The sequence below is a fragment of the Sceloporus occidentalis genome, unplaced genomic scaffold (assembly GCF_023333645.1).
Source record: "Sceloporus occidentalis isolate IW3139 unplaced genomic scaffold, rSceOcc1.0.p SCAF_3, whole genome shotgun sequence".
In the NCBI taxonomy this organism is placed as follows: Eukaryota; Metazoa; Chordata; class Lepidosauria; order Squamata; family Phrynosomatidae; genus Sceloporus; species Sceloporus occidentalis.
In genome coordinates, this window is record NW_028316983.1 from 249,854,281 (window position 1) to 249,868,286 (window position 14,006).

The 14,006-nt window shown below is 60.4% G+C and overlaps 1 protein-coding gene across 2 annotated transcripts; it reads right to left on the reverse strand.

Moving 5' to 3' along the window:
- Positions 1-242: 242 nt before the first annotated feature.
- On the reverse strand, positions 243-13,817 carry NRBP2 (nuclear receptor binding protein 2). 2 transcript variants are annotated; one of them, XM_089518228.1, is made up of 18 exons: positions 13,597-13,816; positions 9,311-9,433; positions 9,009-9,110; positions 8,329-8,418; positions 7,772-7,812; positions 7,580-7,674; positions 6,342-6,365; positions 5,998-6,081; positions 5,835-5,890; positions 5,534-5,629; positions 4,532-4,664; positions 4,329-4,431; positions 4,122-4,172; positions 3,716-3,851; positions 2,289-2,342; positions 1,762-1,825; positions 1,405-1,460; positions 243-1,274 (listed from the first exon to the last, which is right to left on the reverse strand). In XM_089518228.1, exons 1-18 carry the CDS (start codon positions 13,720-13,722, stop codon positions 1,206-1,208), a joined length of 1,503 nt encoding a protein of 500 aa, XP_089374354.1. In that variant the 5' UTR covers positions 13,723-13,816; the 3' UTR covers positions 243-1,205. The 2 variants fall into 2 exon arrangements, with proteins under 2 accessions (XP_089374354.1, XP_089374355.1); XM_089518229.1 differs by lacking the exon at positions 2,289-2,342 and having other exon boundaries at positions 13,597-13,817.
- Positions 13,818-14,006: the final 189 nt, after the last annotated feature.

The window sequence follows — 14,006 nt, forward strand, 5'->3', positions numbered from 1 at the left end:
GAGGGGAGCATCTGCCCAGCTGCCCTCTGAGCCGAGCAGCCCTTTCTGGGACAGGTTTTGGTGCCTCCATCCCTCTCCCACTCTCTGGCTCAGCCACTAAAGGCAGCCACCCAGGGAAGCCCTGAGAGAGATGGCACAGCATCCAGCTCAGCCCTCCCTCTCTGTCCTGTCCTGCATGCTGGCATGAGGCTGCTGCTTCAGCCCTGGAAATGATTGGGAAGAGAGCAGTTGACAGAGACAGAGCGGGTCGGGACTCCCCAAAGGGGAGTTTGTTATCTTTTAATATATTAAATTGGACCAGTTGCTATTGGCGATGCTGGCAAAGCGAGGCAAGGCACAGGCAACACAGCACAGCAGCAGGAATTTGGCACAGTCAGCATGAAGTGTCAAAGCTGTGCAAACTCAGCACAACACAAGCGGCAAACGCAGCAGGCCTCAAAAGAGCAAGACCCAGGTGGCCCCAGCTGAAGCAAAAGCAGCCAAGGCAACAATACATCACAGTGTACATTCCCCCCCCCCCCCCCCGTGCGCACATCCACACATCTACGCCAGCCTGGCACGGGGGGCTGCGGCCACCTTGGGCAACACACCTGAGCCAGCACCAGCACTTCTGAAAGGCGACCTGCTCCCTTGTTGCACCCAGTCCAAAGGCCAGCGCCTTGGCTGCTTCTGTTGCCTCCGCCTGCCCCACAGACAAGGGCAAGTGGCCAGCCAGCCGGCCAGCCTGCCCCTTCTTGGGTGCCCAGACCCTGCGGCACGTAGGAAGTGGGGAGTGTGAGCCTGAGGCCGCCATCCTCTCCCCGTGGCCCTTGCTGTAAATGCCTATTGCTGACATGGCATCCCCTCTGTGGATGATGGGCTCACAAGTGACTCTCCCCCATGCACCTGCTCCAAGGAGTGGCTCCCTCCTTCCGCTCTGAATGGAGGGGGTCAGAGGGAGGGCCAAGTGGGAGCCCAACCAAAGTCCTCTCCTTCTGAGGCGCTCCTGCCTGGCGCCCGCTGCGTCTCCCTCTAAGGCTGGTCTTCAGGGCGGGTGCGGAGGTCCAAGTGTCCAGCAGAGCAGAGCCGCCCCCTGGCTGCTCTTCAGCCCCCAGGCACCATCTTCCAGGCCAGCACAGATGAGGGGGGCAGCTGGAGCCTCCCATGGGCCCGGGGTGCCAGTTCGTGTTCCCTCCCCATGGGGCTCATCTGCCCCAAGTTTTGCTTCAGGATGGAGGAGACTGGTGTTTGTGGAAGGAGCTTTCAAGGAACAAGGCCAGCTTCTCACAGTCCTCCTGGGGAGGGACAGAAATGGGCAGGCTGAGGAGAGCCAAAGAAGGATGGGTGGCCCCCAGCCCAGAAAACCCTTATCCTCCCCCACTTGTTCCTAACCAGCTCCTGAGCATGGAGGGCAGGGCAGCTCACCTGGCTGATGAACCCATAGTGCACCAGGTCAGCTGCCAGGTCCCTGGGACTGTCACCTGTGAGCAAAGAGGGGAAGCAGGTGAACAAGGTGGCACATGCTGGGGGCAGGGGACAGACCTTGGGCAGGGGCTCTTGCTGAAAGACCCAGGGGAGCCACTTCCTGCCCTTGCCCCTTGCCCTGGCAGCACTGTAGGCTGGTCCTCTCACAGCTGGCTCCAGCAAGGCTCAGGATGCAGAGCCAGCACTGACCCACTCAGGAATCCCCTCTCCTGCCCCCCATGACCTCCACCCAAATCCCAGATGGCGATGGGCAGCCCACATGCATCCTCTGGCCAAGGGGAGAAGGGGGCGACTCACTGGGCAGCAGGTCATAGCTGAGCTGGCGGTGGAGCTTGTCCTCCAGGACCAGAAGGAGGGTGAGCTGTGGTAGAAACAGGGCAGAAAGGTAGAGACTGGCACAGGGGTTCCTACAAGCCTCGCCTGGGGGATCTCTGAGATCAAACTCCCCGAAGGCCAGCCTTATTTCCAGAATCTAAGCAACACGCGCACAGCTAAGGAAGCTGGACTGCGAAGGCAAACAGAGCGCTCAAGAGATGCCCGCGCTCCTTCTGGGCCCTGCACCCAGCCAATTTCTTAAAAGGCCCACCAGTCCCAGAAGGATGCCGACAGGGCCCTGAGGATGCTGAGCCAGACCCAAAAGGGGTGAGTGGGTGCACCTCTAGCCCAGCCACCTCCCTTTCCTCATGGGGTCCCATAAGAAAGCCCTCCACACCTCTCCTTTCTGTGGGGGAAAGAGCCCTGCTGGGGATGCCTAGAGTGCTTCCTTTGTCCACCCCGTCCTGGAGCCCAGAGCCATGGCGAGTGGCGTGGAGGCACATACGTACATGCCATTGCCTCTTCTCCTCACTCCATTCCATGCTGCACTGCATTTGCACCACCTGAGGAGGGGGAGGCAGGCAGATGTCTCAGGACAACCGCTGGGTTCTCCTTGCACCCCCCCCCCACCTGCCTCTCCCCAAGCAACCCTCAGCCACAGGGCTGGGGGGGTGTTCTTCCAAACCTCTGAGGGTCATAGCAGCAGGCTCGGCCTCCAGAAGCCCCCTCCCCAAAATACACACACACACAACACTTGCAAGCAGAGAGGGGAGGAGAGTCTGGGCCTCACCCTGAGCCAGAGCCCAATATGAAAAGGTGTGCAATGCCTGTCCTGCCCCCAACATCCCACCACCCCCACATGGCAGCTATGGCATTTCTCCCAGAAGCTCCTGCCAGTGTTTTGCCTCATGACAACAAGAAGGACCCCCTCAGTCCTCCTGCAGCCTTCCCCAAGGTGTACCCAGCCCCCCTCCCCACATGCTGTGCCACCTCCAGCCAGGATGGGCTTTGGTGATGGAGGGGCTTCCCTACGGCTGAGGGGAATCCTCCCATGAAGACCCTGGCTCCTTTCCGCTTTGGGGGAGAAGCAGCCTGTGAGGCACAGAGGCTGCTCCTGCTTGTGCTGGGACAAGATGGGAAGTAGGCAGATGCTGGAACCCCCAGCATTCCTCACCGCTAGCTGTCTGTCTTAGGGCCTGCTGGGCCTTGTAGTGGAGCAGCATTTAGAGGGCTGCTGCTCAGTGCCACCCTAATGGCTGAGGCTGCACCTGTCCCAGGGGAGGAGAGGAAGGGCTGGCTTTGGAGGGCAGGGAACGGAAGGAAATCAGTGGGATGGCATAAGTGTCCTGGCATACCCAGCCTAGAACCAGCAGCAGAAGTGGCAGCCCCTGCCTCCTGCAATGACAAATGCCCAGTGGCGCAGAGGGACCCACCAGATGGGTAGCTGATGGAAATGGCCTGGCACAAGGCCCCTTTCCTAGAGCTGCTCTGCCAGGAGCCAGTCAAAGCCCCTTAGACAGGGGCTTCCTTCCACTTTGTCACAGTCTATCTTTCTCCATTCCTCACAACACCACGACAGCCACAGTCAGCTGGGTTGGGGTTTGAGGGAGGGGGGCAAAGCAAGGAACTAAAATATACTCCCTCTCTAGATGGGTCTGGACTCTGTTGCCTGCCCCCCTCATGCCCTCTGATGAACTCTGCCCCAGCTCCAGGAGGGAATGCCAGGGGGACTGTGCCCTGGGAAGGAGCTAGTGTGTGCTATCTTAGCATCCCCAGGTGGGCCGCAGCCAGGCCGACCTGGATGTGGAGCGCCAAAAGGCTGGGCAGCCCTTTGGAGATCAGGAGCCCAGTTCTCAGGGGACCCGCTGCAGTGGGGTGATGCCTGCCTCCACCCTTTCCCCCTTCACGCCTTGCTTAGCTCTGGGGCTGTGCTGACCTTTCTTGTCTCGACATCGAAGGACTCCGGTGTGGGGGTCTTGGCTTTCTGTGGGTCTTCACAGGACTGAGAGGTGGACCGAGGAAGGGTGTGGGGCCGGGTGGTGGCAAAGTTCATCAGCGGATAGATGCCATTCCTGCCAAGGAAAGATGCAATAAGTGGGAGAATGGTAAGGCCCCAGAGGAGCAGTGGGGCAGGCAGTGAGTCTGTGCCCAGAAGAGGAAGAGAGTGGGTTGTCTATTCATCCCTCCTTTGTGTAAGGAGAAGCAGCTGATGTCAAACATTTCTGTGCCACCCCCAACAAGGCTTCCCAGTTGAGTATTAGGGCCAGCTGCCTTGGAACCCATAGCAAACAGGGGACATGAGTACCCCCAAACACACAAACACACACACAGAGCACACTTACCTAACATCCTCCAGGAATTTGTCAAGCTCCAGGAAAGAGACCTCGGAGTATCTAGAGGAGAAGGAACGGAGGAGGAATGAAGAGCCCCTGGGCTGACCCCAGGGTTTCTCAGTGCTGGGCCTGGCGAAAGCAGATGGGTTCTGCCAATGCCCAGCTGTGCCCTGCGAGGTCTCCCCTGCCAGGGACTCCCTTCCCCTCGGGGCTTACCTCCACTGAACGGGCGGGCGATGCTGACGCTTGATCTCGGCCATCACGATGCTGAGGTCTAGCTCCTTGGTTTTCTCCTCCACCACATTCTCGGGCCATAAGTCTATGACACAGGCAGGAAAAGAATGGGGCAAGAAACCCTCGGCCCATGTCCCACATCTCCCTCTTCATTCTCCCCCCCACCAGTCTTGCAGGCCACTCACACTGGTTGCTGATGAAGCAATGGGCGGCTAGGAGCTTCAGGGAGTGGACCTCAAAGAGGACGCGATGGAAGAGCAGGTTGTGAGCCGTCGGGCGCTTGTCTGGGTTCAGGAGGAGGCAGCCCAGGATGAACTCCTGCAGCCGTGGAGGGGCATGAGAATTAGGGGGCATCCACCTCCTGGCCCCATTCCTCCTGAAGAGGGTCAGCGGGAACCCCAGCAGCAGAGGTACAAAGAACAGCCAGAAGAGCTAGCAGGGGTTTGGGTGGGGGGCTTCCTATGGGGATCAGCCCCTGTGGTTGTCTGCCTGCTCCCCCCCCCCCCCCAATGGAGGTGGCTGGCTCCCCAGGTGGGAAAGCACTCATCTCTCTCTCATTCTCTCTCTGAAACTTGGGAAAAGCATAGTGTGTCCTTGGATGGCCAGACTACAGGGCCACAGCTGCCCCCTCAGCTCACAGGAGAGCTGGGTTCCACATCTGTCCAAGGTGGACGCAATGACCCACAATGCAAGGGGCACCCTTCTTGCAGCCTGAGCGGACCCCCGCCCCTCCTCTACAAGGAGGAGCCCTGAGAAGGCCCAGTTTGTTTGGTTTAAAGAGAAGAGAAAAGGAGGCTGCCGTATTGTAGAGAGCAAGGTGTCACCAGAAAGGATGCCAGCAGCTGCCTGTCCTCATATCATATGTACCTAATTAAAAAGGAAGACCTGCTGAGCCTAGGAGAATGATGTGTGTGTGTTTGGAGGCTTTTGAGCAAGGAGAAAAAGGTGGCAGCTCAGTGCCAAAATGTCCTAGCATGGCTGCCCAAAGAGATCCACGCGTGAGAATTCATAATTTAAATGTCTGGGTACATACCAGGTAAATAGTGGGGGGTTAGTTGCCCCTTTTGCCTCCAGGGCCCAGGGAGCAGGAGGGGATCCCAAGCCACTGGGGATGATGGGGAGCCCAGTCAAAGGAGGGCAAACTCCTGCATGGCACAGGCAAGAGTGCCACCTGCAACCTCTCTCACCCGCATGTTGGGGTCATCCAAGGAGTGTCTGGCTCGCTCAATGGCCTCCTCTGTCACGCAGGCGTCCCCATTGGACTGGATCTCCAGGACTGCCATCTGGGGGAAGAAGCAATGTGGGGGGACGGGGGTGGGTGGGCAAGGGGGGTAGCCCTCCCCAGAGCACCAGGGCTGCCCTTTTGACAGCTGGCAGGAGGAAGGAAGGGGGGCCGAGGGGCAGCAGCAGGAGACCCTCATCTAGGCTGCCCCAAACCAACCCCTGGCAGCCTCAAGGGGCTTCTCACCCACCCACCTACCTACTTACCTCCAAAGCACACATCCCGAAAGAGAAGATGTCCACGGCCGTCCCATCCGCCACATCTGGGAAGCCAAACAGAAAGATACCAAGATGGCCACTGCCCTCCCTGCCTGCCAACTAGCTCCCCACCTCTGAAGCCCCCTCCCCGGAAAAGGGGTCGGTTACTCACGTCCGTACTCCGGGGGAAAGAAGTGCAGATTCCGCTGCTCCTCTCGTTCTGTGCGGACAGGGCTGCGGAGCTCCGGGGGAATGGCTGCAAGAGGCAAGGCAGAGACCAGGGAGCGTTCAGGACAGTCCAGGCGAGGAGACACTGTGGGGGGGCCCACTCTACAGTGCTAGCAGCCCAAGGCAGCCCCACAGCCCCCCCCCATGCATGGGGGATCGGGCCCTCTCCTCTCAGCCTGACTGTGCAGGACATGCCTCTGTTTGGAAGGAAAACCCGGCAGGGGTCTTCCTCCTGACGTGGGGTGGGGGTCCGCATGGGAAGAGAGAGGCCTTGGGAACCTCACTTACCCTTCGCAAAGACTCGGTGCCAAACTGCAGGGTAGAGGGGGGTGGAGGGGAAAAAGAAGAGAGCAGGACATGAATGGGGAGAAGGCATGGAACCCCCCCCCCCCCCGAAATCATTGCAGAAAGGACTACATCCTGGGGGTAGGGTACATCAATGTTTTATCTTTGGGGGGAGGGCTAGGATGTGGGACTTTTTATTGTTATACTTCTGTTGTAATCTGCCTTGATTCCCCTGGGAAAAGGTGGAATATAAGTACATTATATTACTGTTATATTATTATTATTAAGTGAAGGAGGGTCTCCTGTAAGACACAGGGAGACGTCTCCATCATTCAGAATGGCAGCCTCCCACTTGACCAACTTCTGCAGCCCCCAAATCCTCACACCACCCTAAACCTTTGCATTCTTGACCCCCAACAACTGCCCCCAGTCCTGCCATAACGGCTGAAGAGTGTCTGAAACCTGAGTCCAGAAAACTGCCCCACATCACAGTGTGGCTGGCTGGGGGTCAAAAGCTCCCCACCCCAGCTTTGACCCAAGCAGGGAAGGGTTTGGCTTCAGAATGGAAGACTGCACCTGCCAGATCATGGCCCAGTTCCAGCTGCAGCCAGACTGCAAGGCTTGAGGACAAGGAAGCCAAGCCAGTGTGGGGCAGATGATGTCTGAGTGCTGGAGTCTAGGGTTCAAATCCCCCTCTGCTCAGCCAAGGAAACCCAGTGGTTGACCCTGGACAAATCACATTCTCTCAGCCTCAGAAGGAGGCAATGGTGGCAAACCTTGTCTGAACCAACTTTGCCAAGAAACCGCCACAATAGGATTGCAGTCAGCCAAAAAGAACTTGCAAGCACACAACAACAGGCAAAGAACACACACACACACACCAATATAAAGAGGGAAGGACGCAAGGAAGCAAGCTCTAAAAGCAAAGGCTGTTAGGTAGAACCTCTGGGCTGAGAGGCAGTCTACCACTCAGTTCAGGGGGAGGCCTTGACCCCTTGTGGGCAGCCCTGACCTCCCACTTGAGCTTCCCAGGAGCATGGAAGGAGGTGTCCAGCTGGATCCACTAAGGGAAGGTGGCCACAGTGGGGGGGGGGGGGAGGCACTCCTTGACTTGAGGAAAGGTCAGCCTGATCCCTCAAGGGCCTTCGCCAGAGCGATGAAAGGGGTGTGTGTGCGTGCCTCAAGACTGGCCAACCATGGGGCCCCCCTCTAAGGCTGAAATCTGCCCCCCTGCACCGTACCTGACCCGATTTTGATGAGTCCGTTGTGCTGGATGAATATGGTGTCACTGGTGAGGTTGCCATGGATGATGGGAGGGTCACAGGAATGCAGGTAGCTGCAAGGAAAGGGGGCTCAGAAGAGCTATTGGGCAGCTGCCCCCCTCCGCCTCTCCCAACCCAAGCAAAGGGGTTTGCCCGCGGTCTGGGACCCACCTGAGAGCCGATAGGATCTGGGTGCACCAGCGTTTCCAAGCCTGTGGGGAGGGGAGCAGAGTCTGTTCAGGACCCAGAGCACCCCATACCAGAGTAGCCCCAAATCCTGAAACTGTGGCTGGGACTGGAGAAGAGCCATTGCCAGCTGGTAAAAAGTGGGGGGGGGGGCCTCGAAGAGCTTCCCACCCAGAGACCCCCACTAGCCCAGCCCCACTGCTTCCTAACATGTCTGAAGTATCCACCTAGACCAAGGGGGACAGAAGATGGGGGACAGACCCCTTGCCCTCCTGTACCCCCTCCCCCCTTTGGGATGCAACAATAGCAATGTGTGGGGTGTTTTTATCTCTCTTCTACTCCAGTACCCACCATCCACCCACAGTGCCTGCCACCCAAGGCTTTGGTGTCCCAAGTGGTGCCCCACCCCCACTGACCCCACTGCTGCCCACCCCCAACTCAAAATGCCCCCAATTCCCTCTCCCAGCCCTTCGGCTGCTGTGGGGCCTCCCTGACGCCACTCAGGTGGTTCCCCTGCTCTCACCTCATACCCCTCAACCTACCCGGGCGTTCATGGCCTTGTGGTTCTTCTTGGTCTTCTTCAGGAACTGCTTCAGGCTTCCTGAGGAGACGTATTCCGTGATGAAGATGACCTGTGGGGAAGCAGACCGGTGGGTGGGGGTCCCTGGCTGCCCCCACCAGCCACTGCCCTGCAGGCTCCCTTCTGCTGCTCTACCTTCAGCAGTGGCACCTTCAAGGGTGGTGGTCCCCAGGGAACAGGGTGCCCTCTCTCCCTGATGCCCCCAAAACCAGAGTCCACCTCATGGACCAGTCTGGGGGTCCACCAGTCAGATATATTCTCTATGGGGAGGGGGCAAGAATAATTGGCAGGCCACCCCAGTACTTCACATCGTACCTCTTCACCCCCCTCTCCTGGACGAAATCCCCCTCCCCAGCTCCCCACCCCACCAGAAGCACCCTGGGCCCTCCGTGTCTTGGCCATGACAAAGCCCAGCAAGGCTAACTACTGGGGACAGGACAACTGGCCTTAAGAGGCAGACTCTTCTGCCCTTGGCACAGTCTATTCTGAAGAGTGCACAGTCTCTCCACTGAACCCCAAATGGGTGGGATGGGAACCTTTTGCATCTAAATAGGGGGCTACCCATCCTGCAATTACTCCACTCTCATCTCCAAAGAAAGACCCTCAAGGGAGCAAGCAGGTGGGGGGGGGGTCATCCCTCACCTGTGCTTTGGCCTCCTGGACATCCAGCCAGTACTTGTGCACCTTGACGATGTTGGGGTGGTCCACCACAACCAGCTGCTCAAACGTGGTCTTAATCTTCTCCTGCCAAAAGTGAGTGGGAGGGAGGAGGCAAAAGAGAGAAGCAGCTTTGGGGACGGTGGGGGGCAGTGGCAGGGGGCCAAGAGCTGATGGTCAGAGGAGCCAGCGACCAAGAGGGGGAGCATCAATGCCCCCCTCGGCTCTGGGGGGATGGAAGAAAGGACTCCCCACTTCCCAGGGCCATGGGGGCAGGGGGGTCTCACCTCGTGTGCCTTGAAGGCCTTCTTGTCGGTGAACTGCAGCTCATTCCAGACCACTTCCACCCCTTCCTCTGTGTCCATGGCCAAGAAAGTGCTCTGGAGCCCTGGCATGTTGCCCTGGTTTACCTGAGGTGGGCAGCAGGGAGAGAGGACCTCAGTGTGGGGGCCCTGAGAGAGTGCGCATGGCTGCCAGGAGGGCTCATGGCCATTGGGGAAGTTAGAGTTGGTCGGATGGTCAAGTGCCTCTGGTAGACTGGGCCCCAGGCCAGCCAAGGGTCTATGGATCAACCCCTTGGGGGCATTTGTACCCAAAGAGTCCCAATTGCACAGAACTACTGGAGGGGCCGCAGGGCCACAGCGTTTGGGGAAGGCCCCCTCCAGCTGCCCAGTTCTCCCTCAGGAAGGCCTCATTTGGCAGGAAGAGGTAAAAATGCCACCCGACCAGCTGAAAGGCAGGGCTGTTCCCAGGCCAGGAGAGGCTGCCAGACCCCCCGACCCTCCTCATGGTGCCCACTTTGCGGGCCCCTGGCCTTCCTGGGCCAGAGAGAAAAGAGGAAGGAAAGAAGGAAGGAAGGAAGGAAGGAAGGAAGGAAGGAAAGGCCGCTGCAGCACCAGCCAGCCAGGGAAGGCACAAGTTCATTAAAAGGGGAGACGGAGCTGGCGTCCTCATGGCTTCCTCATGGCCCAGCGCCCATGGCAAGAAACAAAGCTGCCCCATTGTCCTCCCCACTCAACCCGCTTCTCAGGCGGCTGAGCCAGGCGGCCAAATGGACTCAGTGGCTCTCCTCCCTTGCTTTGCCCTCTTCCCAAAAACCCAGCCAAGCCCCAAGGAAGTGGACAGCCTCCCTGCCAGACTCTAAAGCCAGCTGGGCAGCCCCCCTGTACCCCAAACTGGCCAAGTGGCTGGTGGGCTCACGAAGGAGACCCACTTTCACAAAAGGACATGGACAACATCCCACATGGAGATGCTGCCACAGAAAAGGGGCACCTGTTCCATCCCTCTGTGGCTTGTCAGAAATGGACAAAGGTGGTATGCCCAGGACCCCTGGCTCCTCTCAGCTGCCCTGTGCACTGCGATCTGGGGTGTGTGTGTGTGTGCAGGCACATCTGTTTTTAGATACAGAATAAACATTCTTCCTAGGGTCAAGCAGAAGAAAATGACCAAGTTGCCAAGTGGGAAGGCAGGCCCGGCTGACTCCCTGCAGCCCCTAAAACAGCTTGAAGGCCACATCCCCCCCCCCCATTAATGCTGCTTCCCTCATTAATGTAGATGTACCTCCAAAAGGGGCTAAAATGGACCACCAGCCGACTACCCCATTGGGCGGCCCTGGAAGTGGGTCACTCGCAAGCACACACCTCAGCAAGCAGCTGGTTATGTGCCTCAGATGCCCCAAAATGTGACCTTAGGACTAGCCTTTTGCAATAAGGTGTTATTAAGCAAAAATGGGTCAGAAGCCGGGGCAGAGTTTGCTCCACCTGAAGAAAAGTGGGGGAGGGGGGTACATTTCATCAACATCCAACAGATGATGATGATGATGATGGTGATGCCCAAGAACCTGAGCCCAGTTTGGTGGGACTGGCAAAGGAGCTCCTCTGCCCTCAAAGCCAGCCGGCTACTTGCCCAGAGTGACCCCGGGGACCTGCAAAGGGCAGCTCAAGGGAAGCAGGCCAGACACTCCAGACCAACGTCAGCTGAAAGGCTGGCACACCTGAGAGGCCGAGGGGGGCAGAGGACAGGCAATCCCCTTAGAGGGACCGGGAGGGCCACTGGCCCCCGAAGGTGGCCAGCTAATGGGCCAGGGATGGGGTGCAGAGGCAGCACAGGCAGGCCCATGTCCAGGGGAACAGCAGGCGGGCAAACCAGAGGAAGAATGCAAAGGGAAGGGGGTGAGGGGGGCTGCATTGCTGAAACTACCTGCGCAGCAGGGGCAGTCCTCTGGGGCAGAGTCAGGCAGTTAAGTGGGAGGTCAGGGCTGCCCCAAACAGGGCATCCAAGCAGGGAAGGCGGAGGCCCAGTCCTCAGTGGGAGCCAGGGGTGGGTGGGAGAAGGCGCAGCTGGCACCACCAGGTAAGAAGAAGCAAAGCAGGAAGGAGAAAGGAAAGATAGTACCCGCCCCCCCCCCCCCCCGGGCCAGGACAGCAGAAGAGGTGCCCCTGCTCAGGAAAGGGCTTCCACTTCTGCCCAGGAGAAAGGCCGCTCTGCAACCGGGGCGATGGTTTCCTCAGAGGGGCACGCTGTGGGCCAATGCTTGGCAGGGGGGTCCCTTCACATGGCCTCCACCACTAGCCTCCAAAGCCAGGTCCAGAAACCAGGGAGCTGCAGCCAGACCACTGCCGTCACCAGAGGGGGGGTTCTGCGTTCCACAGCACGTCCTCCTTGGGAGGGGGCACCCAGGCCGGCCTCCGCCATGCCACCCTAGTGAAGGGTCTCTTTCCCCCTCTGCTTACCGAAATTCCAGCCAGTCTCCCAGTGGGAGGTGGGGGGTAGCTAAAGTGCCAAGGGGCTGCCATTAGGCTATGGGCGCCAGTGCAGCTGCTGCCACTGGCGCCACATTAGTGATAGCAATTGCTGTGGGAGCCCCAGGAGGAAGGCTGCCTGGTGGTGCAGAGAATGGTGCCCAGGGAGAGGCAGGCGGGAAGCATGGAAGCCGGTCGGCCATGGTCTGCCCCATAAGGCTGAGAGGTGTGGGGCAGCTGGATCCCGCTGGGCCTTCAGCGACTGTGGGTTGTTGGCAGGGTTGGACCCCCCTTCTCCTGGAGAAGGCTGCCCCTTGGCCCTGACCATTGCCACAGGTGGGAAGCAAGGCAGAAGGCCATGGTCTGCCCCATAAGGCTGAGAGGTGTGGGGCAGCTGGATCCCGCTGGGCCTCCAGCGACTGTGGGTTGTTGGCAGGGTTGGACCCCCCTTCTCCTGGAGAAGGCTGCCCCTTGGCCCTGACCATTGCCACAGGTGGGAAGCAAGGCAGAAGGCCATGGTCTGCCCCATAAGGCTGAGAGGTGTGGGGCAGCTGGATCCCGCTGGGCCTTCAGCGACTGTGGGTTGTTGGCAGGGTTGGACCCCCCTTCTCCTGGAGAAGGCTGCCCCTTGGCCCTGACCATTGCCACAGGTGGGAAGCAAGGCAGAAGGCCATGGTCTGCCCCATAAGGCTGAGAGGTGTGGGGCAGCTGGATCCCGCTGGGCCTCCAGCGACTGTGGGTTGTTGGCAGGGTTGGACCCCCCTTCTCCTGGAGAAGGCTGCCCCTTGGCCCTGACCATTGCCACAGGTGGGAAGCAAGGCAGAAGGCCATGGTCTGCCCCATAAGGCTGAGAGGTGTGGGGCAGCTGGATCCCGCTGGGCCTTCAGCGACTGTGGGTTGTTGGCAGGGTTGGACCCCCCTTCTCCTGGAGAAGGCTGCCCCTTGGCCCTGACCATTGCCACAGGTGGGAAGCAAGGCAGAAGGCCATGGTCTGCCCCATAAGGCTGAGAGGTGTGGGGCAGCTGGATCCCGCTGGGCCTCCAGCGACTGTGGGTTGTTGGCAGGGTTGGACCCCCCTTCTCCTGGAGAAGGCTGCCCCTTGGCCCTGACCATTGCCACAGGTGGGAAGCAAGGCAGAAGGCCATGGTCTGCCCCATAAGGCTGAGAGGTGCCTTCAGCTGGCCCAGGGAAGGCTGGCCCTTGCCAGAGGCCCCAAGGACCGGTCATCCAGGAGGGGCCCTGCTTTCCATGCCAGGGAGGGCGAGGGGGCGCCCCAAAGGCAGGGGGCCGGAGGGGGCACCAGGAGGGTGAGGCCCAAGGCCCAAGCAAGGCCCATCCTAGGCCTGGCAGCTGGACGATAAGCTGCAAGGAAGATAAGCAGCTGCCCTCCGGCCCCGCCCCCGGGCCCTGGCTCCGCCCCCGGGCCTCCCCTCGCTTCCCAAGGGCTGACCTTTGACCGCGACGCCCCTAGTCTTGAACCCAGAGCCAGGCAGAGGGCGGGGCGGGGCGGGGCAGACTGGCCGCCTGGCTCTCTGGGCCGAGGCCGGGGCTTCTGCGCCGCCTGGGCCTGGCTCGGGGCGGCCCTCCCGAGGCGTCTCTGGGAGCGGAGGCCTTCCCTCGGGGCCCAGAAGGGGAAGGGCGCCTTCACGCAGCCCCATCGCTGGGGAGGGGTCTGGGAAGGGGCCCCCTCCCCTCCCCTCCTCTGCCGGACCGGGCCCCAGGACCCTCCCCTTCCCAAGGCCACCGGAGGGGCCCCCGCAGGGCAGCGCAGCGCAGAGCGGGTCGGGGGAAGGGGCTCCCCGGGCGGGCGGGCGGGCGAGCGGGATCCGCACCTGCTCCTTGCGCTTCTGCCAGCGTCCGCAGGGGCTCTCCTCCAGGACCTCGCTCTCGTCCTCGCTCTCCTCCGCCGCCGCCGCCGCCGAGGCCCCCGGCTCTGGCTCCGGAGACGCCCCCGACATGGCGCTACTGGCCCCGGCGGGGAGCAGCAAGGCAGGCCGGGCCCTCGCCCTCCGACGCCCCTCGCTCCCTCCCTCGCTCCCTGGCTGGCTCTCTGGCGCTGGGGGCAGGCAGCCAAGCGGGAGCGAGGGAGGGAGGGAGCGCGGGCGGGCGGGCGGGCGGGCTAGCTAGCCTCCGCCTCCGGAAGGGAAGGCGGGCCCAAGGCGCAGGCCCAAGAAAGGACGGCTTCGTAGAACCCCAACTCTTCCCAGAGTTGGAAGAGAGCCCAAGAAGGGCCCTGGTCCAG

Excerpts from the sequence above, each read along its gene's own strand:
- NRBP2 (XM_089518228.1), bottom strand. The coding sequence starts at position 13,722 with ATGTCGGGGGCGTCTCCGGAGCCAGAGCCGGGGGCCTCGGCGGCGGCG. Across the intron at positions 4,665-5,533 it reads TGGATGACCCCAACATGCGG|GAGTTCATCCTGGGCTGCCT; the intron begins GTGAGAGAGGTT and ends CCACGGCTGCAG. Across the intron at positions 3,852-4,121 it reads AAATTCCTGGAGGATGTTAG|GAATGGCATCTATCCGCTGA; the intron begins GTAAGTGTGCTC and ends TTTCCTTGGCAG.